Source organism: Polypterus senegalus, chromosome 4, assembly GCF_016835505.1.
Source record: "Polypterus senegalus isolate Bchr_013 chromosome 4, ASM1683550v1, whole genome shotgun sequence".
NCBI classification, from domain to species: Eukaryota; Metazoa; Chordata; class Cladistia; order Polypteriformes; family Polypteridae; genus Polypterus; species Polypterus senegalus.
Genome location: NC_053157.1, coordinates 31,745,589 through 31,772,252, shown reverse-complemented (window position 1 = coordinate 31,772,252; position 26,664 = coordinate 31,745,589). Strand labels below are relative to the sequence as shown.

Here is a 26,664-nt window from a genome sequence, read left to right as displayed (position 1 = left end):
GGCTGTGCACATCCCCCGAGTGTCAAACCTTTGGGGACAGTGCTGGCAGACATCGAAGCAGATGGGGTGCAAGGCATAGTGTGTGGGAAAAAGAAATGTTACAAGTTAACATAAAGTTTAATATTTTTCTGCCTGCACTGTGCATATTCAGCACTACTAAACAAACTGTCATATGTCCTGTATAATAGGTACAGAATGGAGTTTAAAAAGGTGTACATATTTGCAGAGCCATCTGCTTCAGAGCATTTTATAGGCCCATACTTCTTGGTAAACACTTTTTCATTTCTTTGTGTACTTGAAAAAATGAGTCACCTTCTGTATTTTTCCAGACTAAAATATAAGGCTTTTAAGACCTCTTCTGGCAAGCTACATCCTGTCCACTACCCTTCCATCCTGTCAATCAAGTCCAGAACTATCAGACCTCATATATGTAGTGAGTTTGAGAATTTCAAGGTACTTACCCACAAATTGTGGGATGCACAAACTGAAAATGCTGACCTTAAGAGCCATCTACAGAATTTGGTTGATGTGAGGTGGTAGTCAGTTGAAGAACGATAATCAGTGTTGTCCCTGTGTTGCTTATTCATAGTGATGTTTTATTTGTATGAGCTTCACCAAAATAAATTCCATTAAACTCATGCTGTTATGGCAGTTAACTATCCATCTATTATCCAACCCGCTATATCCCAACTACAGGGTCACAGGGAGCCAATCCCAGCCAAGCAGGAAACAAAGCCCGGGCAGGGTGCCAGCCCACACACAAGGGACAATTTAGAATCGCCGAAGCACCTAACCTGCATGTCTTTGGACTGTGGGAAGAAATGAGTACTCAGAGGAAACCCACACAGACACAGGGAGAACATGGAAACTCCATGCAGGGAGGACCCAGGAATCGAACCCCGGTCTCCTAACTGCGAGGCAACAGCGCTACCCACTGCGCCACCATGCTAAGTAAATATAAAATATAAACTTTTTACTGTGGCCGTACTGCAAATGGCCACTATTTAAAATAGAATTTCAAAATCACTGAAAATTAATAATTATATTTATCCGAGTGGTTTAGTGAGTAAAGACTTAGTTGTAATGATCAATAACTGAAATGTATGCCTCAAGGTGTAGCAATTGTGGACAGAAGCTGTGAATATTACACATGTAGATAACATATTTGTTGGACCTCCAATGGACACAATTGATGCTCTGTGGCCTCAAAGTTAAAAGTTCAAAACTCAGCATGAAGTACGCTTGTATGGTTTCTTCATTTTTGAGTGTTTTTTTTTTTTTTGTTCAAATATATCAGTTTCCTCCTGTGGTACTAGGGTGTTGTACCGTGTTAGCCATTATGTATGTAGTGAGAAGTTAAGCAAAATGACACCTTTTATTGGCTAACTAAAAAGATTACAATATGCAAGCTTTTGAGGCAACTCAGGCCCCTTCAAAGGCAAAGATGTAATACAGAAACTGGAGTTCCCTGTGTTTATATAGACACTAGGACAGATACGACATTGGAAAAGCTTTAAATGAGACATCTTATGTGTAAAAAATAATAGACCTTATCAGGCTAAGATTCGTTAAGCAAGAGAGGAGAACAATGTATGGTCAAGATCATTTGATAAGATAACTGTCCAACAAAGTCTGATGAGTTTTTCAATACAATATGGGTCTGTGGACAGGTTGTCTGTGTCAGTTAAAGAGATGGAAACAATCCTCATATCTGGCCATAAAACCCATGTCTCTATTTACACCATGTTGTAATGTGTTCAATTTTAGCATGAGTTTAACTTCCCATTCTTTTCTCTCTTGCTGTATTCTGAAGTTGCCCATAAGCACTGTGACTTTAAAGTCCCTCTCACAATGTCCATGGCTGTTGAAATGGGCTGCTACAGGGACATCTGTGTTGCCATGCTTGATGTTGAACCTGTGTAAATTCATTCTCTGGCGGATTGTTTGTCCAGTTTCTCCCACAGTGCAGTGTCAGGATATTTCATACAGAGAATTAAGTAGACCAAATTAGAAGATCTGCAGGAAAACGATCCCTTTATGTGACGTTCTAGTCGGCAGTGTGGTATAACTACACGGCCTGTATTATAAATGTGAGCACATGTTTTACATCTTTTCTGTGGGCAGGGAGATGTGCCATTTTCTGTTGGTTCACTTAGGGAGCTTCGGACAATTAGTTGCTGAAGGTTTGGTGGTTGTCTGTATGCCAAGAGGGGAGGTTCTGGAAATACATTTTTCAGTGTTTTTCGTCATTATATAGCATTGGCTGAAGTTCTTTTATAATTTTTTGAAGTGTTTCAAGATGTGGGTTATAAGTGACAACAAAGGGGTTGTGGTTCTTATTGTCTTTGTTTTTATATTCCAGAAGGTTGTCTCTGGGTATGGCAGTAGATCTTCTTATTTGAGTGTGTTGTTTGAGGGTATAATCTTGTCAGATGAAATCTTGTCTAAGTTCCTAAAGTTGTTTATCCCGGCCTGTCGGGTCTGAGCAAATACGGTTGTATCGTGTTGCTTGGCTGAAAATAATGGAGCGCCTTACATGCTTGGGGTGGAACCTGTCTCTTCTCAGGTAGGTCCGTTTGTCTGTCGGTTTGTGAAAAACAGAAGTTACAGGGTGTTGTCTGAAACTGTAAAACATGTAGGCTTACCAAATTTGGAGGAATGGCAGATAATCAAGATCAGTGGAATCATTAATGTGGAGCCTGGACAGAAAACAGCCTTGGGAAGCCTTTTTGTGTGATGAAACTTATTGCATGTAAATGTACAGTAGAGTATTTCACTAAATGAAAGATCTGAAACTTAGGCCTAGTTTACATGTCCTCAGGTATTTTTTAAAACATAGCTTTTTGAAGGCATTTTAGCCTTTCGTCCACACACAAACTGCGTTTTAGTAGTTTTTGAAAAACTCCTTCCAGGGTGGAGGTGTTTAGAAACTGTATTTCGTTCACATGTTGACAGGGAAAAATGTTTTTGGTTTATAACGTGAGTGTGCACCGGTATCATCTTTCCTTGATATCAGTGTGTGGGCCATTATCTGTTTTGCTTACATGAGGCAATTTCATGCAATGGCGGGCATAGCTAAAGTAGTGCCGATGTTAACCTTGTTAACGGGTCTTTTTACATGTTTATATTTAAACATACAATTACTTTATCACTATACTGAGAAACAGAGCCGTCAAAATGCATTACAGGGGTCACTGCTACATCGAACACTCCAACAACACAGACTCTGCTGACAACATCGCCGGTTTTGGACGAGACTCAATAGGACCTTTAGTTGGTGGGACACATTTAAGTATGAAGTGGTTGTTCCAGAACAATGGTGAGAGAATTTTTGTATGTCAAGGACATCGCCGTTGCCTTTGAGCGAGCTGCTCTGCCCGCACATCGAAGGAAAGACAACTGTAACGCGAACTCCTGTGTTGTGAAAAAAGTTGCCTGCACACTCTTCCATTTAGCAGACGAGGTCAGATTACGCAAGATGGCAAACGCCTTTGGGTTGTCAAGATAGGTGGTGTCTAAAATAGTAAGGGCAAGCATATGAAGCAATTATGGTCTACTTGAGCACTGTGTATGTATAATTACCTGTTAATAAGTCCAAAGTAGAGGAACTTGTAGCAAGGTTTCACCGAGCCTATGGGATGCCTAAGCGCATTGGTGCTGTGGATGGGACTCGTAGAAATAAAACAGCCATCCACAAATACCATGGATTATTTGAACAGAAAGGGGAGGTTTTCTCTTAACATACAATGCCACTTGTATTTACAAGTGTTCAATTATTGATGTTGTACTGAAATGGCGGCCATATTTTTGCAAATTCAATGTTGAACACATATTTGAAAACTAGTATGGTCCCCCTGTCAAAAAAATGAATTCTAGAACATGAGGAGGCCTTCCCAGGTTTTCTTATGTTGGACCAATTCTGAGTGGCTAACATGGTTTTACGGTTAAGGTTATGTCGTCTGTTGTTTTGGCATGCTCTTGACAGTAGATTTTTGCGTTTTCATGTGGATGGAGATTTTATAAAAAACAGTGCATATATATGGAAGGGATTGTTTTTAAGAATGAAGGAGAATAACTCCAATTTTAAAAAATACCCGGGTACGTGTGGACTAGGCCTTAAAAGCACCCCTTATGAAAAGGACATAGGGGTCATAATGGACTCATCAACACCATCTAGATAGAGTACAGAGGTCCCTAAGATGGCTAACACAATGTTAGATTATATAGCACGATGTATAGAGTACAAGTCATGGTAGGCTTTATAAGCCCAAGAGTTATAACTGCATGTAGTTTTGGTTTCCGAACTACGAATAAAAATAGCAGTGCAAAAAAAAAGTTTCAGCAGTGCTAGAAAAAGTCCAGTGAAAGTGACTAAGCCAATTTCAAGAATAACAGATATAAATTATGAGGAAAATTAAAGGAGTTGAACTTTTCCATTTAAGGAAGCAGAGATTAAGAGGTAGCATGATCGAAGTTTATGAAATTATGGAAGAAATTATTAAAGTGGATCCAAGCTGTTTCTTTAACATGAATTCAAGAACACAGAGAACCATAGACACTTGGAATAAGTTACCAAGTAGTGTGGTGTGCAGTGGGCCTTCAGGAACCTTCATATAATAAAACCAGTTTTTCTTTTGTTGGACTGAACGTCCTATTCTCGTCAAAGTTTTCTAATAATTTTAATATTTAGTTTAACTGGCGCCTCTAAACAGACCCCCTGTGCTAGTGACCGTTCCCTGCAATGTATTAGCAAATCAAGCATTGGTTCCAGCTTTGAGCTAAATGCTTCCAGGCTTGAATTTGGACCCTGTAAGCAAGATATGGATTAAGTAAGTTGCTAAAATGGATGCATGGATACCTCAGCAAGAAAATGAACCAAAGACAATGTTAGAATGCAATAATTTTAATTTGTGTTTCTTTGTACTTGTTACTGATTGCATTATAATGGTAGTAATTAGCATTGTGATGAAAAAGGCTTTTTGACATTCCGAGTTAATTACTCCAATGAAAAAGGTCTACACTGGATAAATTAAATAAACAATAAATTGATTAATGAATTTAAAGATGCTTATTGCTTCTGAAAATAATAATTTTAGAGAATATAGCGGTATAGAATGTCTGGCTAGCGGAGTCAAAGGCCATCTCTATTTCGTTTGTTTGTTTATATAAATGCCTATTTATTATTCTTTTATCCATCTATTTTTTTAACCTACTTTATCCACGTTTAGAGGCACAGGAACCAGAGCCTTTTGATATCACATTGGGTATAAGGCACACACTCACAGTCACACCAGGCTAATATTGTATGTGGAATAAAAATCATTTAAAAAAAATCATTAAAATTCATCAGATAACCTTACATTCATGACTTCATAATGAGAGGAAAAAATTAAGTCTTGGATCAAAAACTCACCCAACCTCAGGTAGAAACCACAAAGTTGACTTAGACAGTGATCAGGTCAGATTTCTGAAGCTGTGAAGTAACAGAACTAATCGTTGTGCTTGTGCTGCCAGCTTTTTATTGGTATTAATAAAACCTGACATTCTCAAATTTGCTTAATCCATTTCTGGATTCTATTTCCATTGGGTGGACAGGAACTTACATTGGACAGGAAGCCAATTCTTGTCTGGGCCTACTCACACTTACAGGGCCAATTAATCAAACATGCTTGCCTTTGGGCTATGTCAGGAAAGCCAGAGTATATGAACAAAAACCCACACAAATACGGGCAGAACAAAAAACAGAAAAGACCTGGCTCAGGATTTTGTAGCTGCAGTATTATCTGTTATGCCCAGGCCACTTCAACTTATTATTATAGTAACATACATTTCACGATTACAGAGTCGTTAACAATAGGTGGATGTCAGTGAATAGGATCTTTATTAATATCTAAAATTTGTTTTAATTTTCTTTCTTCAATCTATTCTAAAATGTTTGTTAAAAGCATTTTTGGACAACAAGTGCAGCTTTTAAAAACTGACTTCTACAATTTTTTATTAAGATTTGATATATTCATCTCTGTAGTAGTAGCTTGTCTAACCACAGAATTAGGATGTGTTACCGGAGGCCGCAGACAGAAATCTAAATTAGCAAAAATGAAACTATTTTGAAAAAATGCAGATTTGCAAGATGAAAAGGTCAGAACTTTAAATGGGAAGCTGGTCATTTTCTGGAATTTCACCCAAGTATAAGTGAGACTTCTCAAACTGTTCGTGTGTGCACACCTCGTGAAAGAGTCTGCCAAAATGACATTGGTCAGGGAGGCGTTATAAGTGTCTCACCTTGGCCATGACAAGCTTTGCAAAGTAAGCTTCAAGCAGGAAGAGATAGAGAAAAACCAGCAATAAGGAGAAGGAGGAAAAACACAGTCACACAGAAATGTAACCTCGAGAGAATGAATACCACGCACATATTACAGTAGATATGTAGGCCAGCATCATCTGTGAAAGCTTCTGAAATATCCAGGTTGTACCCTTGATTCTGCCTTACACACTTACTTTTATTTGCTTTTGCTTTTTGGTGTATTAAGAATGCTTAAGAACTGTGGTGGGCAGCCGGGACACCCTGAGTGTGGAAGGACCGGAGGAGAGAGTATTTTCAGGACAGTTTCTATCCCAGGCCGACTGAGGGTAGCCCCCTTGGTTTCCAGTGGGGCCATGGGTCAACCCTGTTGGAGCCTATGGCCACAGTCAGGGGGCACATGGACATTTCCAGGGCCTTATTTAGCCACACTTCTGCCACATCCAGGAGTGTGGCTGGAAGAAGCTCGTTGGGCATCCTATAAAGGGAGCCGGTCCCCACCATTTGGAGGTGAGAGTCGGGAGGAAGAGGACAAAGCCTGAGAGGGAGAGGAGGCAGAAGGACTGCCGGCAAGAAGGGACTGTTGTGGTGCTGGTGATATGTGCACTTAAAACGAAATATACCATATGTTGTGTGTGGCAAATTGGTGTCCTGCCTGTTTGTGTCTGGATTGGCTTCACAGAATCTATTGAATGAAAAAAAGTTTTTTACCTACTCCCCCTGCTTCCATTTAGTATTTGCTCTATTCTTCCACCTTGGATATTAATGAATAAAGCAGAGAAGCACAATAGCAGTGAATCCTGAGTGAAGGCACACCATAGTCCCAGTCGCAAATGAATTACGTCTGTGAGGTTTGTCTCCTTCCAGTGCAAGGATAAGAGAACAAGAGTTGTAGCGGAGGACATATTTATGGGTCCAAATAAGAAATATTCTGGGCGTGGGAATAAAAGTATCTAATGTATTCAGACAGAGTCACCCCATAAACCTTCCACGACAAGACATTGTAGCACACACTACCTTCTAAAACAGAGCACAGACTCAATACAGTCTCTTGTTAACAACACCACTAATTAAAATCATCTGTTATTTGACGCTCGAATGGAAAGTTGAGCAAACTTTTTGTACACATTTCATGTCCGGGCAGGTAAGCAGAGAGCAAGTAATGTGAAGTCCCACTCTGTTTCAAAGGTCCGTGCTTACTTGGCTCTTTTGACTTTCTGTTCTGGCCAGGCCGGATTAGAAAGTCTACACACTGAACAGACTGACTTGAAGTGAATATACCCATCGGTGGAATTCCAGACTTGCTGTATCTAATTTCAGGGGCATTTTTTTTTGCATATGTCTGCTTATTTTAACTATAAAAAGGAATACATGTATAAATTCATGAATGGATTTTGCAAAACTATTTTTGGATGTCCCTCTAACATTATGTAAAAAGATGAAATAATAACCATGCAAACGTCTGAGAATGTGCAAAATGATGCCGTAGGAGTGTTGGCAGAGATAAAAAAAAAGGAAAAGCCAGTATATTAGCAAAGAAAAATGAAAGGAAAAGTCAATGCACACAATTTCATTACAGCACATAAGGGGCCCTAATTAACCAGGGAAATGAAAAACCTGGATCTCAGAGCCTGTTTGAGACATTCAGCAAACCGAATTTAATAGAAGTTGACAGCCAATAAATTCCTGTGGCCGCTTACCCTCACCAAAGATAATGGAAAGAGACAATGGACAGAATAAAATGGGCTTCCTGATGAATTGGGATGCCATTCTCAAACTGACATTGAGCGCTGACTGCTATGTGAAGGAGCAAAAATGTGCCAAAGGTACATGGTAAGGGAGGCACATGGAAAAAAATCAGATTGTCATCTAAGATGGACTTCCAATATGTCATTTAAGTAAAAAAGGGATTTATGTAGCAATGAGGCTTAATGCTGGCATGGAAATATTGGATTAAGTGGTTTTGAGAATGCTATGCTCTATTATTAAAAAACAATGACAGACTCTCATATTGCTATTTGAGGGTTCTTAATAATATATTGGGTGTATTATCCATCTGTTTAGGAACTCATCTACTTTCTGTTCTCCATTACAAGGCTGTGGAGAGTAAAAGCCTTTCTCTGCCACACTGACACAAGCCAACTAACAACCCTGGACAGAACATCAGTATACACAGTCGCATACACAGTGACAAGAGTTATGTTGCTATGAATTCCCGTTCACTGCTCATGTGTCATTTCTAAACATCTGAGCAAATATTATCACAGTTCGCTGTGAGTTTGAGTGAGGAAGGAGCTGTGAGCAGGGGTTAAAACATTGCACAAAGGATGAAGGATTCCCGATGTTCTGACTCAAATTAAAAGTGGCAGAGAAAAAAAAGCAAAAAATTTGAAAGGACCTGAAAATGCAAGACAGAAATGAAAAGGAAAGGGAAAATTCCAGGGGATCAAAAAAGATACTGAAAGTTACAAGTCAAAAACATTAACCCAAACTTTGTGTTGATATAACGTGCATTTAATATATTGTCCTGAATAAATCATTTAGTTCTTTCTTCTAATGCTAGAATTTTTTTTGTTAAAGAATTCAGAATCTTAGACGCCACGAGGAGTGTGCTGCCACATTATATACTTGGATGTGATGTCACAATGCCCAAGCCCCTGATATAACAACAGGGAGCTCTTGTTACCGAAAACACACCAATCTGAAATAGTAGCCAAAATAGTGGAGCCCACAAAAAACAAAATGATGTTTGAAAAAAAAAATAACAATATCATTTTTCCATACCTTGACAATGGAAAACTTAAAAAAACTTAAAAACAAGTACAAAAATGAAATCTGTACTATTAAAAACTCCAAATCATACCAGCAGAAAAGTAAGATCATGCTCATCTGCTCTTTCAAGGTATGATTAGGAAGTGTCTGAAAAGGAACATGTCTCAGAAGGAATCTAGAAGTCTCTGGGAATCTGGTCAGCGCAACAAGGTTACCTTAAAGAAACTGAACTTCAGTCCAGCCACGTGGCTATGGCAGTGCTGTGCAAGTTCACACCTCACAAGAACGAGGTAAAATTTCAGTTCACAAAGATTAAAATGAATAAATTTACGTTCATAGTTCAATTTTGAACTAGTTCATGTTCAGTTCATTTTGTATTTTCTAAGAAATGTGAGAATAAATGACCCATGAGTTTACTTTTTTTATTTAAATACACTTTTTTGGGTTATACCCAGCAACAAACACATATAACCATATATGCTAATATCCTCCCGGTCAAAAAAGAAATTAAATAGATGCAAGCATACGTATAATTTACGGCTCTGTTTCCAACGGTGTGACACAAATGGTGACTGTGGAACCAGTGTGTAGGTAAACTAACCAATTATGTGGCCGGTCAAAATTCGCGTCACATATTGCATGTCCAACAGGGAAAAATATTAAGTGGCCTCGCAAAGTACAACGTTTTCCTAAAAGCGAAAGCGGAGCTTCACCACATGCTCATGTTAGCAGGGGTGCAGCTTAAGCACAAGCAGGCAGACACAGACAGTGCCTATTTGATTTTACATAATTTTTTTTTTCAGAATACAAATAAATGGCAAAAAATTTGTGCGAAATAAATATTCGTAAAAATCCACTATTTGTGCTTATCCAAATATCGGATTCGGCTCCACCCCTACATTACAGGGTAAAGCAAAATGTCTAATCTGGACCTAAACCAGATCCAGAATGTCACATAAAACTAGCTCACGTTTAAGTTCTTCACTTCCAAATACGTTACGTTAAGTTCACCGTTCTTAAAAAAATGAGCTTGTTCAATGAATGGGCTCTTTTGAACTAGTTCATGCACAACACTGGGCTATGGCATAGTATAATAATTGGACAAGGAAGAAGAAGAACATTGAATGCTTAAGTAAATTAAGGGAAGAACAGTTCCAGGTGATTTCTGTCAAGAGTAGTTCAGAGAGAAACCTAATCTGCCAATTGTGTTGTTGGACAGCCTGAACCACAGAATTATAAAAAGACTATAAAAAAAGAGGTAATTTGTGTTAAACGAACAAAAGACTAAGGATACTACTGCTGTTACTATAAACGTTTATTTTCTTATTATTTGCATGAACCTTCACTTTTGTTAAACATAGTCCCATATATCTGAGATGGAATGCTTCCTCTAAGGGTTTGTATTTTGGTTGTCTAAGGCCCTTCTCAGTGATAATGAATTCTTCATTGGGTAGTGTTCCATGAAAAAGTATTCACCTTTGTAAAAAAAAATGTAAGTGTTACATATTTTGGTATTAATGTCATAAAAATTTGCACCCAGCTCATTAAACGTTAATTAAAAATCCATTATCACTGTGTGAAAAAGTAATTGGCCCCTTGTACAGTATGTCATAACTGGTTGTGCCATCATTATTTGAAATAACCTGAACAATATATTGGTGGGGGGAGCTTTGACACATTCTTCCATGGACTATAAAATCAGCTCAGCAGCATTTCCAAGTTTTTCTGTATTCATTTCTTGTTTTCACATTCAACCTATATATTTCAGTTTAGGTTTTAGTGTAGACTTTGCCTAGTAGATGCCGTCTTAGAGTTTTTATGTCTTTGGTCTGTTGGTAGCTTCCTTTTCTGTTCAGGATCATTCTCTTATTGCTAGACCCACTAGTGCTTCAGCCTCAGCTGATGGAAAGATGGGGTGCAGAATTCACCAATACAAAGCACAGTTCTCATTTCGTCAAAGATTACAAGTGGTCTGCATCTAGAGGAAGCACCATTATCTACAAATGATGACTCTGACATATACTATCATGCTGTTTTAGGTAGCACTGAATAACAAAACTCCACTCCGGACCTTTAAAGCCTCATTAGCTTGCTTTTTACAGTGCAATAATTTCTACCTTGCTACACATTCCTAAATCATGTTTTCTTCTGATGTTGTTTTGAGACCAAGTTGTCCAATAAGATAAATAACTGATATTTAAAATGTGGTGAAGATTTACTTCAAGTAGTTGGCAAATGGTCAGAAAACAAGCTGGAGTCTGTTAAGTCCACATGATCCATCACCTAAATCACAATGCAAACCGTGAAAGCAAAGTCAGACCGTCAACATGAGATTCAAAGACAGACATTTCCTAAGTTATTTTTGTGAGTCGAAACATTAGTTTGGTCATAATGTTCAGATGCTTCACCTTCAGTTAAAGTACAACTGCTGCCCAGGAAGGTGACACATCTACTGAAAAACATGGACAAGTGATAAATATTTTAGAAATAGGAAAATAAACATTAAGAGATGTGATAAAGTGAACTACAGTGATGTCTACTGCATTCCTAATATAGTGCAGTCACAAACAAAACATAACAGAGGTTTTCAGGTGAACTTCTTGAAAGAATATATTTGTTTGTTCCTAAAGAGACTGTCACCTTTGAGAAAACTGCCTTCAGTCTTACAATTTTAGAACAGTGTGTCTAGCTGTGATACAGTAGAGGCCCCATTTTGCAACCATTTTTAAACTGATTGGCATCAATGAGATTTTCTGATATCTTCTTATATAATACGCTACCGTGGCTGTCCGTTTGTCTGTCCAGGATTTAAAATCACATGTAGCTTGAAAACCGTTTGTCCTATTGACCTGAAATTTGGTAGATCTATGCTACGTGACGTCTACTGTCTGCTTTCAGGGTGAGGATTGAACTCCAAGGTTATTCCTCTTTTTATTTTATTTTATTGTAGAATTAACTCTCAGCAGCAGCCAGCAGGGTGACCGTACAGGCACTGTTCTCATTCCCTACCACCTTCGCCGTCACTTCTCCTACCTCTTCATATCTTAAATCATTCTTGAGGAATACTTAAGTGCCAGCTTAAGTGAAAAATTAAGAGAAATGTATTAAGTAATTGCAACACAAACACTGACATAATCAGTTTTAACAAGAAAAGATGCCTAAAAATGAAGAGAAGAAGCAGGCCGCTAGAGTGCAGAAATGAAGAGCTGCTCAGGAAGCAGCAAGCGCATCAACCTCTGAGCAAACGAATGCTAAACAGAGACAGAGAAAGAGGATGAAAACTAGGAATGCTCAAGTCAAGTGTATTCACTGCACGTTACTGGTGGAATATATTTAGAATATAAGTGTGTACACTTGGAACATCACTATAATTTGGCTGATGAATATAAAGTGCAGTAAGTCGTTTACTTTTTATCAGTGTCTAGTTATCATTTTATGATTTGAACTAGATGAGTACTACATTTTTGGGACCATGGATGTTAAATGACTGTTTAGGACACAGATATAAAGTGGTGTGACTTGTTCTACCCAGGTACTCTTTATGAATTCATGAGTTATCAAAGATAATCATTCATTGGCCGGTATGAGTGAATATTGGTGTGCGTGTGACTGGCATCTGTCCAGGGTTGATTGCTGTCACCCCACTGCTGTGACATCCTCTGACTTCCTAAAACTGAATAAAGTTGGATCACTAAATGGATAGGAGGTTGGACAGAAGCTAATATGTACTGGACAAATGTGGCATCTGGGACTGGTTCTTATTTATTCACTGGGACCCTGTATTCTCCACTCCATTTATGGATTGATGGATGTGCAGATATTTCCTTATACTCCTGATTTTATCACAAATCTTTATTTAAATACTAGACTAGGTTTATATGAAGGCCACAGTGATGTCATTTTAATACCTTTTAGCATTATCATTATTTGCATGTTTTCTGCTTCATTAGTCTGCATCTGTCTGAAACATAAATATAATTGTGAAAGTCACCTAATGTTTTCATCTACTGGCAAATGTTGAAATTCTGCAGGTTTTTTAATTCTGATTATAAAAACGAAATCAAGCACTCCAAAAGTGAGGGTCATCAACTAAAAAGATCACCAGTTTACAGTATCTACTGTATGACACCACAGAATTAATTACTGTGCTAAATATTTTTTGGATTTAATCTTTAACCATGGAAAAAAAGGTATTCTGCTTAGGCAATTTCAGACAATAAAAATGTACAGGAAGTAAATTCACATTAAAATAAAACACCAAAGACATGCCATGTCTAGTGGACTGATAAGGAGTTAAGAATAAAATCTTCTTTGTAATCTTTAATCTGGTAGCCATTAACAAGTACAGGGCTAGTCCACTGGGGCTAAATAGATTGGGCAAAAATAATTCATATAGCAATTAAAGCAAACAAATGTTTCTTAAATGCCTGCCGGCTTCCATATATCTTTTGAAGTAAAAGGTGATGCGCCTCCCCGGAGTCATTTTTTATTTCTTTTTCTAGGAGTAAAGGACTTCAATTTTTTTCTGATAATGCGCAGAGGTCATTTAAAACTTTCTTCTTATTTTAGTAAACAAACAATGAACTGCACACTATTGTTCTCTCTCTTTTGATCAATGTGCTATGCAAAAATATGACAAAGAACTCCTTTAAATATGTGGTTAACACATCTGTCTTTTCAGCCATCTATACAGGAACAAACCTGTTCAGTCTAATTCTGGATTTGGGGACCAAATCTCTGTACCATTAGTAAAGGCAGCAAGGTAAGTATTAGTCCATTGATTGAAAAATGTCTTCTTTTTTAAATGCTGAACCCAAGGGGGGGTGGGTGCCCCCTGTTGCTGCAGCCATGGATGACTCTGGGCTTGTACGCCGTATACCAATGTGGAAGAATTAGGTATTCTGCTCGCGTTGCCTTAGCTTTCCCTAACCTTCTTCGATTTTGTAAACTTAGTGTTGTCAAATCAAAGTTTCTATTCTCTGCTAAAAGACATTTTACTTAATTCAAGAAATGTTTTTACCAGAGCACATCTGATGCCATAACTTCATGTCTTATTAACTTAGTTCATAACTGGCAAGAACTCAAGTAGCCATCACTGGCACAGTGTTCCTGCTCCTTCTGTGCAACTCTATTTACCTCTGATTATCCCACCTTGGACCCCAACTCCAGAATCTTCAGTTTAGAGTTTGGCTGGTCTCTGTCTGTGTCGGTTTCGCCCATTCTCTCTGTTAGTTTTTGTTTGGCATTATGTTTTCCACCATTATTCCAAAAACATGCAATTTACAGGACTGAAAAATGGCTCAATGTAAATGGAATACAATCCAAACTACTGTAGGATTCTGTATTGTGTATCCCATTTCCCTTGTGTCCCAAATAATAAGTCATATTAGAAAATAAATTAATGAATTTGAATGCAATGACTATTCCATCCATCCATGTGGGATCTCCTCGAGTGTTAGTGTTTACCTTCAACAACCCCCAAAGCAGCGTGGGTTAACTGGTGATTCTAATTTGGCCCTGTGTGAGCCCTGTGTGAATGGCCCAGTAATGGACTGGTGTCATTTCTAGGGCTGATTTCTGCCTTGTGCCCTGTGCTACCAGGAAACACTCCAGTGGGCATGTGAATGTCATGTTGTGTTATGTACATTTCTTGAACTTAGCACAGCTAGTCAATTTGAATTATGTCCTCCTGCTATAGAGTTAAACAGTTCTGAACAGTTCATAAACAGTCCCCCAGACTGATGTTTACTCAATTATGTTGACCTCTGTTGTAAGTCGCTTTGGATAAAGGTGTTTGTTAAGCAAATATATAAATGAACAATGACTGGTCTATATAAAAAAAAAGAAAAAGACAACAGGCTCATTTTATTTTTTCAAAGGCCCTAAATGTATGTGCACACAACCTGAATACAGCCTCCTTCAAACGCAGCCCAGAATGCATTGCACTGGATCACATATGAAAACCCCATTTCAACTTAAACAATTTAGAAATTGTCTGTCCGCAACAGTGTCTTTTACATAATGTGGGAATATTAAAAGGCTGAAAAATAAGAAGAGAAACATACCATCAGAAAGTGTGGAAACTGTCAAGTCCTCTGTAGCCATGCCAGGTCCGTATCGATTATATGCCAGGACTCGCACTGAGTACTCAGTAAACTTCTTCAGTCCCTCCAGTCTGTAAGATAGGTTGTCCACCTCTATATTCTATAATATAAAAGAGAAATCAGTGTTAGACATCAACAGGATCTGGTAGAGGAGTGCAGAGAAGTGCTTCACTATCATGTGTAGTACCAGATGAAGAAGCACCAACATTGTAATGAAACCGGCAAGTAATATTCATAAAAGCTCTCAGCTATATTCAATTTAATAAGAATAAACAGTAGCCAGAAAAACATTCTTATCTATTAATCACCCAATTTCACATTTGGGGACTCCCGGTAGCATCTGCAAGGATTGGCTGATGAAGCCAAGCTGTTTATGGATTAATTTTTTTCTTCTCTTTTCTTTACTGTATTTTTCAGCCTTAAACTGCTAGACCTCCCTGCCAAGAAATCCTCTTGAGCCCAACTGAATCACAACACTCAACCTGAGATTTACAAAAAATACTATTTTTGATTGACACACAATCAGTACTTGGTTCAAAAGCCTTCGGTTGTATATTCATAAACAATGTAACTTGCTGATCTTGAATAGGTGCTTTTATTTCTTTGTGATTGGAGTATTGTATGGAGTTACTCAGCAATCTCTTTTTTCGTCTCCATCTGGTCTCTAGACAGAAGGACAGACAAAACTGTAATTGCCTTTACTTCACTATTAGCACGTGGACTTATCTTGCTCAACTGGAAGAATCCTAACTCATGTGGTGTTGTGGGTCCACAGCTCGTTTAGTAAAGGCCATTTTTTAAATAAATAATCACCGCTCTTGCGGCGGCTTAGTGAGTGGGTGTTGGGCCATAGCAAGCCACGGGGCGATCTGCAGTGTGGGCATTTCTCACCGAGTGCACAGGTGAGGGACTGCCCACATCCGTGATTGTTCCCGTGGCTAATGTGCTGCAGCTGCTATGGCCCCTCACTCTATAAAAGAAGCGCGAGTTGGTTGAGAGAAAAAAGAAGAAAAGAACGGGAGAAAAAGAAAGATCAGAGAAAGAAAGGACGGAGGTTACAGAAAGCGGGAAGTCGGTGCAGAAGAAGGAGCGAGTGAGTGGGTAAGCGAGAGTTAAGCTCGCAGGCAGCTGGACAGTGAGCCCTAGCGGGATGTTCGGCCGACACCCATGGGCTCTAGTTAGCGGTCGCTCCCGCTGAGCCTGTTTTAAAGAGCGGAAGTGACGGGAAGGATGATGGCTGGCCGCGTAAGGCCGAGAATGCTGCGGGAGTCGGGAGGCTTGGGCGGTAAACTCCCTGGCATGAGCGTCCTGGTTGTCAGGGAAGCCAAGACTCGGTCTGGAGGGAGCGGAACCGAAGCCAGGGATCGGGATGCCACCAGATCATTAGTGGAGAGAAGGTCAGCTGCAGGTAGAGTGGCTCCCCTGTTGCGGAGCCTGGACAGGGAGAAGCAGGGGAGTCACCAGTTAAAAGAAGGCACTGAACTTGTTGTTGATTTCTAAAGACTGCTTCCGTAAGAACATTTTAATCTCTGGTCTCTGATTAATGTTTTTCTATTTATTGTTTTTTTTACCTTCACGTTTTTCTTTTAATGGATTATTTATTTATTGAACTATTTATTTAATGAAGAATTCGAAGCACTGCACTTTACACGGAACACTGTTTTGTTTTGATTGTTTCTTTTAATAAAAGCACTTTTGCACATCTTTACCATCCCCTTGCTCGATTGTTATTGCCTCCATTGACTAGCTCATTGGTGACATTACCGATGGTGTTGGGTTCAAGGGCTCCCGAACAGCGATGGGAGCATGGAGCAGAACCCACATCGTCACAACTCACCTCTTTTAAGTCCATGGATAACTAATGTTATATATTATCATATATAGTCAAGTTTAAGTTCTGCCGCAGATAAGTCGGGGCTTGATTTTACCGTATAATTTCCGGTATTTTATAATGTCGGTCGTATAATATAATGTTGGTCCAAGAGAGTATGAGATGCTAACACCCACCTGAGAGAGTAACCATGAAGCGCACAGCCTTTTTTTTCTATGTATTGTGTCTACGTAACCACACAGTAATACACAAACTATTCCAAAGCGATGTTTGCACTGATTTGTGTTTTTTGTACCTCACACCCTCATTCACCTTTAGCGTAAGAGCATCCTTTATCTACGATAGAGCGTTCGATCAGAAGAAAATATGAAGCTGGTTTTAAATTAAAAGTCATTCCAAGGGCGAAAGAAATTGGTAACTGCGCAGCTGCAACACAATTCAATGTGTCTGAGAAATTGGTGAGAGATTGGAGGAAGCCAGAAGATGTAAAAAAAATAATAATTAAGTGTCTTATTTGTTAATGGGTGTCTGATTTTATGATCGATTTTTATACGTGAATATATATAGTATTTAAAATTGGAAAAAAATCTAATTTTCACTTAGAGGATCTGTGCAAATGGTGGTCGGCTGGTGCCCTGCCCAGGGTGTGTTTCCTGCCTTGTGGCCTGTGTTGCCTGGGATTGGCTCCAGCGGACCCCTGTGACCTTGTAGTTAGGATATAGCGGGTTGGATAATGGATGCATGGATGGATCTGTGCAAAATTTTTTTAAAACCTGACAGGATCTAATTAATAACATTTAGAACAACCATTGAGGAAAAATTTAGGAAGTGGATTCTCTTCCCTTATCTATCTATCTATCTATCTATCTATCTATCTATCTATCTATCTATCTATCTATCTATCTATCTATCTTCACATACACATCTGCCACAGGCAAGATTTGAACCTAGGATACTAGAACTGTGAGGAAACACATCTGTATCACTGAGCCAACATTATATGTTATGTTTCTGCTGCAAATGAAATTGTTTAGTAGTGCTGTATTGTTTGCTGTGAAATGTGCAGTATATAACAAAGAGGGCAGAAGTCACTGCATGTGTTTCGTTAAATATGTTGTCATCACTACAAGTCCACTATGATCACAGGATTGTTTTAAACAACGTTGTACATGCTGCCAGACACTTTACATGCTTCACAGATTTGCCACACCTAATCTTTGTTTACAACATGCGCTCTTCTCACTTTATTCTCAGTGAGATGCTCTCAGAAAATGAAAAGCCCATGACAGCTCTATGGAAATCCATATCCACTATGACTTTGTAGACAGAATATTAGAGATGTATCATCACTAAAACGACATCTCTGAGCTCTGACAGCTGACCTGTGAGTTTGACAACTTGGGCTTCCCACTCCAGCTGAGCTGTGTGTGCTTGCGTTCCTCCAGTTTGCTCAGCTCATCTGTTGAAATGATTACTTTCAAGATGGCAGAGCATGTATGTGTTGCATCTCTGTTAGATCTCACACAATGCTGCTGTATCCTTATTATTTCCGTTTTTTTTCTTACTTTACTGAATCAGAATGCTTCTATGTGCATTTCTTACGACTGTTGAATTTTATTAGACATCAGGGCACAGTGAAAATTAAATGCTGTTCATTGTACAGTTAGAGTCAAATGATATTAAAAACAAAAAATATAATAAAATGCTATGCATATTTAAATAAGAAAAAATAAGGCGTAAGGCAAGAAAGTAAGATAGCATTAAACAAACCTGAAAATATTTTTTTCTTAGAAGCAACGGAAATACTAAAGTGTATAAAAGCTGTGATTATGTGGTTTGAGCAAGTCCTCAAAGTTCAGAAACCATTTTTACTTTAAGGTGTATGAGACTGTGGAATATTGGGGAATACTTCCCCCTAACCCGAACGCAGACAGGCTCAGGGACACACAAGTCCAAAACCACCACATGATTTATTAACAGTTCCTTGCCTTTACAGCATACAATGCACAATCCCCAGCAATCCCTGCTCAGTCCTTGTCCCTCTTTTCCTTATCTTGTTCTCTTCTTATGACACCTCCACTCCTCTACCAACAAGCTGTGTCCACCTCCTCCCGACTCTGGCTCTAAGAACAGAGTGAGACGGCCTCCTTAATATTGCTCCCGGAAGCGCTCCAGGTACTCTCTGATAATCAGCTGACAGCACTTCCTGGTGTGGAGGAAGTGTTGCATGGGCACCCGGAAGCACTCCTGGTGCCCCCAGATCCTCTTCTAGCTGCACTTCCGAGTGTGGCGGAAGTGCTGCAGTCCAGAGCTCCGAAACTGTCCAGGTGCCCTCTGGCAGTGGCCATGGCCCCAGCAGGGTTGAGCTTCCAAGCTCCAAGCTTGTGGCCCCAATGCAATCCAGGGGGACTGCCCTCTCATGTTCCGGGGGAGGTATTGCCTCTCTCCCGGTTCTTCCATAGTAAAGGCATCCCAGCTGTTCGCCACAGAGGCATAAAGAGTTAAAAGTAACCAGATTATTATAGAAAATTATATTATAAAAAATGAATAGATTGTGAAATGCAATAATAAATAAATAAAAACACAGTGATATGTCAGTCAGTCATTGTCCAACCTACTATATCCTAACACAGGGTCACGGGGGGTCTGCTGGACCCAGCCAGCACAGGACGCAAGGGAGGAACAAATCCCGGGCAGGGCGCACACACACACACACACACACACACACACCAAGCACACACTAGGGACAATTTAAAATTGCCAATGCACCTAACCTGCATGTCTTTAGACTGTGGGAGGAACCAGAGCACCCGGAGGAAACCAACGCAGACACGGGGAGAACATGCAATCTCCTTGTGATACATGTGCCTACATAATTTAATGTTTCATGAAGTATGTTTTCTGTTACTGATTTACTCAGGTAATTCTTCATTTATTTATTTCAGTGACACAACTCGCAACATGAAATATGCAATGAACTGAAATCTATTACGTTCGCCCATCAAATCTGAGAGTCTGGGCACTGGAAAGTACTTTGTTTTAATTAGTGAATCATGGGCACAGGGAATGTAAATCTTTAGCCATTAACAGCCATATTTACAGTGGACATTTCAGATGCAGACTGCTGATGATGACCACAAGGCAACATTTTTTTGTACTCATTCGCCAGACTAGCACATTCACAACTTTGAGCATGCGAATCACTAGCAATTCACAGATAAAAAAAAAAACAGTAATCATCTATAATGTAATATTGTATGCATCAGGTACAGAGGAAGTTTTACTTCATTTAACTATACTTACTTTGGTTATACTGTAAATAGCAGCAGACATAAAAATGGCAATACAAGCACACAATTTAATAATGTGTAGACTTTTACAGCAAATTTTATGGAAAAAAGGCCCACCTAACTTCAGCTTCTGTGGTCCTCCAGTTCTAAGGCTAGTTGGTCATAGTTGAGAGCACTAATCTGTACTTTATAATTATTATTTAATGCTGCACATTTATTGTTTTATATAAAAATCAATTTAAGATTAGCATTTGCACACTTTATAGAAAGGTAAAACTAAACAGCAATGAGCAGAAATGTGAAAATAAAGTGATTTCACACTAGACAGGCTGATACTGGAGTGTATCAACACTGGGAGACCCTGGACTGCTCCAGTAGTGTCACTGTCACTCAAAAGCAGGCAAAATGTACCCTTAATGTACAACATGAACAACACAGGGAACACTGAAGACGATGAAACAGACATCCTGAGAAGAAGCAACATCCAGTGAGTTTGTTTCAGTGAGGATAGAGAAGTCAGAGGGGTGAGGTTTGTAATGAATTTGGGATTTGGCAATTTGACGCTGCTCGTTTTATCTTTGCACATTTTACATTTTATTTTCTTGTTTACCATTTTTATCATTCCAGTATTGCCATTTTCATTCCAGTTCTGGTATGGTTGCCACCATTTTATATTGATGTTCTAATGGCTATGGCCATATTACTTATAGCTACTTTGCTATAGCTTAGAGTTACTTTGTTACTCCTTGTGGGACTTTTGTTGTAGATTTTGAGATTTTATAGTTGTTTTTTCAGCTTCCCATCTTTTGGGGCCAGCTCTAGCTGAAGTCAGCAGATGCCATAGAAATCTGGTTGAGGTCTGATAAATCTCTAAGGTAGGTTTCTGGCCTGCTTTTTAAATGTTTTTTGAGGCCTCACCTATTTTGCCTTTTGAGAAACTCCATTTGATAACAGCCAGATGTGCAGGGTGGTATACTGGCTTTGTCCCAGCTTCAGGTAAATTAGAAGAAATAGAATACTGTATATTGATCAAGACATGGAAAATGGTATTCACATACCAAGAGGCAAAACTCACTGATTTTCATGCTATTAATGATGATTTTCACATATGGTTTGTCAAATTAACATCCTTTCTATTAAACCTCTGGCTGGAAACAATTCATATGTCAGCATAATCTCTCATGACAAAAGCGTTTCTTTTGTCATGATACCACATCAGAACTAAATAATGCCCTAAGGGGATTTGTCCATTTTTCCACATCTACTCTTAACCATCCATTGAGGTTTAGTCAGTATGTGGACATGAAGGGCTTTTCTGTGAACCATGTTATTTTGTGTGGATTTTTAAACAGAAGACATACATGCTGGAGAATAGACATTGGAAGACGACCAGACAGGAACTGGTTTAGGCAAACTTACAGTAGAAAAATACAAAGCTAGAGGTCTGAAATTAGGCAAGTCGAACAAAGAAATGGTACTGGATGGATACGATAAGATAATTCAAAGGACAAATATGGGGCAGATGGAACATCTAACTTAAATAATGTGATAAATTAGGAGAGTAGGACAGGATTGTAGAAGACACAACTTAAAAAACAGACAAGGCTTTGGCAGAGCCAGGAACACAACAGGAGGAGGCTACACAGTCATCACAGCTATGCTTTGTGGTGAAGGTCCTCTTAATGCTTTTTACTTGATGTTTGTAGCTTCAATGAATTTCCAGTGGACCTTATGCAAAAGGTACCAATGTGTTTAGTAATCTTTCAGATAAACCAAAATGAGAAAATGCAATCTCGACAGACAGGAAGGTATATGGAATTTGGCATGTAGTCTCTGCCAATGTAAAGATAAGAAGACGGACAGAAAAGATAAGAAGACACGGAAATAGGTTTGTTGGCTACAATGGGATTTAATCAGGTAAGATGACATATGGAACTGGGCATGCTGGTATTAGAGAATATGGAAAAGGTCTTGCTGACTACAGTGGCATTTGATCAGGTTAGTGACACATGGAGCTTGAAATGTTGACTATGATGGCCTCTGACCAGGTAGAATGGATAATGGAAATAGACATGTTGACTATAGTGGCATGGAGAACATGGTTGGAACAACTTACATGTATTATATACTGTAGTTTAGCTACTGTTTAAAAATACTGTATAGTATCTCAGTGAAAAAATAATTTAAAGCCAGTAATATTCCAAGTCCAAGAACAACAGAAGCAGCAATAAAACTCATTTGCCTTGTATCTGTTTCAATAAGACATAAATCAAATGTCCATCTTTAAAAATTTAATTCACCTGTTCTTTTCCTGTTGACACCTCTGTGCAAAATAACCGATAACCTTGAATGGGCCCATTGGCATAAGCAGGAACTTCCCAAGAAACAAGAATTGAAGTTGGAGATGTGGCTAAAGCCTGCATGTTCTCTACTGGTCCGGGAACTTGCACTGTAAGGACACAAGAACACAAAAATGCAATCAATGCATGAGGCTTTTTACAACAATGATAATTAATTTTTAATGGATTCCCATAGCAAAAGATAATCTGTCTTATTATATATATATATATATATTAGTAAAATCTGACGTGCCCTGTTTTCAGTTGGATGCATTTACACAGACTGCACGTTTCTAACCAAATTCACCCTGTGTACATGTGTGGATGTATGCATGAGTATGCCCTGTGATGGACCAGTGCCCAATCCGGGGTTGTTTCTTTGGGCCTGAACTGGCCCTGCTCCTATAAAAATTGATGGATACGGTAGGTTTTGGGGGAGTCCAGGCATGTTAAAATCTGGAAGGGTAAGAACTAAGGGTATCTTTGTTTTGCTAATTATGGAGCTGCCTCAGCTCATATGTTGCATAAGAGAACTGTTTGATTTAAAGCTCATAGGCAAACATTTAACATTAGAGAAAAGGTGTAAGACATTGTGTGCTTATTATTAGTTTAACTACTTGTTTTCTTTTAATTATTTTGTTCTTTTTGAGAAGTAATAAGGATGTATGATAACGTACGTCATGAGTTAACTCATGAATGTGACCCGTGTAATACACAAGCACATACACCTTAGGGAGCTGCAGCCTATGTCTACATCTATGTGTGTCAAACTATAAACCTTGCTCAAGAATGATTAATAAATAATGGGTCTGATTTATTGGTCATTTAAGAAAACTCTTAAAAGCTTCCACAGATTAGTGTCAGAAGTGGGATATAAGTAAAAAAAGGTATATAAATTAAAATACATTATACATATAAATTAAGAGGATTATTCACTGCATGATCACTATGAAAGGTTAGAATATTGATGGGAATTTCTCATCTTGAAATAAAAATGTATATTGAAACAAAGTGCACCGTTATAATTTGTAACCCAACTGCATATAAAATGTTTTAAAGGGTCACCGTGTTGTGTTTCTGAACAAAATTGTTACATAATATTCAAAAGCCCACTTCATGATCAGGGATATGGGGGATTAAGCCTACCCCAGCAGCACTAGACACAAGGCAGGAACCATCCCTGAACCAGGTGCTAGTATAATATAGTAGGAAAAAAGAATCCTTAACATTTAATTTTTTATATTGTTTTGTAACAGAAATTGTAAAACAAATGGCTTCTAACAATAATTTAATTGTTAAAGGTAAGTGGATAACAAAAACCTGGCTAACAAGAAATATTAGCACATCATCTAAATCATTTCATGATGGGTAGGAAGAACTTCTTAAAAATCATAGGAATGTTATGGATTCTAAAATGAAATAATATATTAAACAAGATCAAAGATCTAAAGGAAAAGTACATTCCGAGCATACAGTCCAGAGTTAGAATGGAGTCGTTCAAGCATAATACATAACCCACTGCTACTGACTATTTGGCTGCCTCAGCATGCAGCTACTGTTGTTGGTAACAGCCATTATAATAATTATAGCATTATCCTGAATATGTAAGTCATTAAAAGCACAGATTTAAATACGGCACTCAGTAACCATGTACTATTAAAAATTATGTCAGATGTTAACAGAATAAATGAGCAGAGCTAAAAATGCACCGCAACAAATTAAATAAAGAAGCACTTATATGCAGTCTACAAATTCATTTTATCACCCTGTACTTCAGTGAAAGGGAAATTACAATAACTCATAAAAAGGGGTTAGTGTTGGGCCAACTTTTCATAAGGATGTACATAAATAAATGGAAAATACTCTAGTTAAATTACAGAATATCCTGATCAACTTTCATTAAACTGTTAGAAATCTATTATCTATCCATCCATCCATCTATCTATCTATACATCCATCCATTCATCCATCCATCTATTTACTGAACACTCTTAAAGCAATTTTTAGGGTCATGAATGGTTAGAGTCTGTCCATGCAGCATCAACCAACTAAGCCTGGATAATCTAAAGCCCTCGGATTGAAAAAAAAAAAATAAATCAATCAATAAATAAAAAATAAAATCATCAGACCTTTGAAAAGTTGTGTCATACTGCTAATGTGTACTTCTTCAGAATAGTAGTTACCATGAGTTACTGAAAAAGGATCAGTTTGATTTCAAGGGCACAAGCTCAATGCAAAACAGACAGCAGCCAGTGCAATACAAGACTCAGCCGTGGATGGGACATTATTAGCTAACAGTGCATATTTTTGGACACCCCTACCTTCTATCATTCTTATTAGAGAAGTTGATAACTACAATTTAAACTGATCTGCAAATCTTTAGTATTGGGGGGACCTGAAGTGCCCTGAGAAAAACTACATGCACACACAAACTCTGATTAGGCCGGTTCCCTGTTGATTAATCAAATAACACAATACAACATTGTCAAACCTTGTTAATCCAATTTAGAGTTGTGGGGTAATGTCTACTGCAGGAGCTCGGGAAAAAGCACTGGATGGGTACCAATAAACTGAATGGCTCAATCAAGCAAAGTTTATCTATCTACTGTATTATATGTTCTAATTATATATATATATATATATACACATATATATATATATATATACTGTCAGGGATGCCAGGGGCCATGACCCGCCGGGACGCCAGGAGGGACCGGAAGAGGGTCAGAGCCCTGCCTGGATCACGGGGTTCGCCTTCGGGTTGCTTTGGGGACCACGGGTCAAGGGCATGGAAGCCTTTTCCTGTAGGAGCCCGTGGTCACCGCCAGGAGGCGCCCCAATGCCTTGGGGACTTGTTTCCCCAGCACTCCTGCCACACCAGGAAGTGCTGGGGAAGATTTATAACGCCGCCCGGAGAGCAGCCGGGAGGACAGCCGGCACTTCCGCCACGCTGGGGCGTGGCCAACGAAGGAATGCCGGGAACACCAGGTGCTCATCCGGGTCAGCTATAAAAGGGGCCGTCTCCCTTCATTCAGTGCTGGAGTCGGGTGGAAGGAGGACGAAGCAGTGGAGAGTGGAGGCGGCCCGAAGAAAGGCATTGTGGCCAGGACTTTGTGTTATTTGGGGTTTGTGCACTGAACTGGGTCTTTGTGACCATTATTTGGGGGTCTTTGTGACCATTATTTGGGGGTCTTTGTGACCAATGAACTGTAAATAGTGTAAATAAACGTGTGGTGGTTGTGAAAAACAAGATGTCTGCCTGTCTGTGCTCGGGTGCCGTTGACAATATATATATATATATATATATATATATATATATATATATATATATATATATATATATATGGGGTGTGTGTGTGTGCGGTGAGCTGGTGCCCTGCCTGGGGTTTTCCTGCCTTGCACCCTGTGTTGGCTGGGATTGGCTCCAGCAGACCCCCGTGACCCTGTAGTTAGGATATAGTGAGTTGGATATTTGATGGATATATATATAAAATTACATTCATCTCTCTCTCTCTCTTTCTCTATCTGTCTATCTCATATCCTCACTTGTAAAATCTCACCAGGTAAAAATGAATATTTTCAACTTCACTTTACATTCACTGCTTATCCTGATGAGGGTTAAGGTGCTAATATGCTGAACTGGAAAGGTCAAACCATCTTATGTTATCTAATGTTTCCAGCAGATAAAATCCCTTCAGCACATCCTGGGTCTGACCCAGAGGGCTGTGTCTTGTCCATCTCCTGATGGTGGCATCAAGAGAACATCCTACCTATGAGTCCAAACCACTTCAACAGGCTTCTCTCAATCTGGAGAAGCAGCAATTCTCCTCCAGTGTTCTCATGTTATTACCGAGGCTAAGCACTGTAACTCTGCACAGGAAATTCACTTCCACCACTTGTGTTCAGAATATTATAATTTATGTCACTTCCTGGAGTTGCTGAGCATAGACAAGGTTAGAAACTGTCAAAGCAAAAGCTTCATCCTCACCTTCACTACCAACATCCATAACCCAACTGCCACTGCTCC

The 26,664-nt window shown here is 38.9% G+C and overlaps 1 protein-coding gene across 3 annotated transcripts in view; it reads right to left on the bottom strand.

Moving 5' to 3' along the window:
* dcc (DCC netrin 1 receptor) overlaps positions 1 to 26,664 on the bottom strand; it is an 842,366-nt gene that overhangs the window by 201,639 nt on the left and 614,063 nt on the right. For all 3 annotated transcript variants that reach the window (XM_039750409.1, XM_039750410.1, XM_039750411.1), the window contains exons 10-11: positions 22,599 to 22,747; positions 15,139 to 15,277 (exon numbers count right to left, since the gene is read on the bottom strand). In XM_039750409.1, coding sequence (XP_039606343.1) covers positions 15,139 to 15,277; positions 22,599 to 22,747 — 288 coding nt within the window. The remainder of the gene's footprint in view (positions 1 to 15,138; positions 15,278 to 22,598; positions 22,748 to 26,664) is intronic.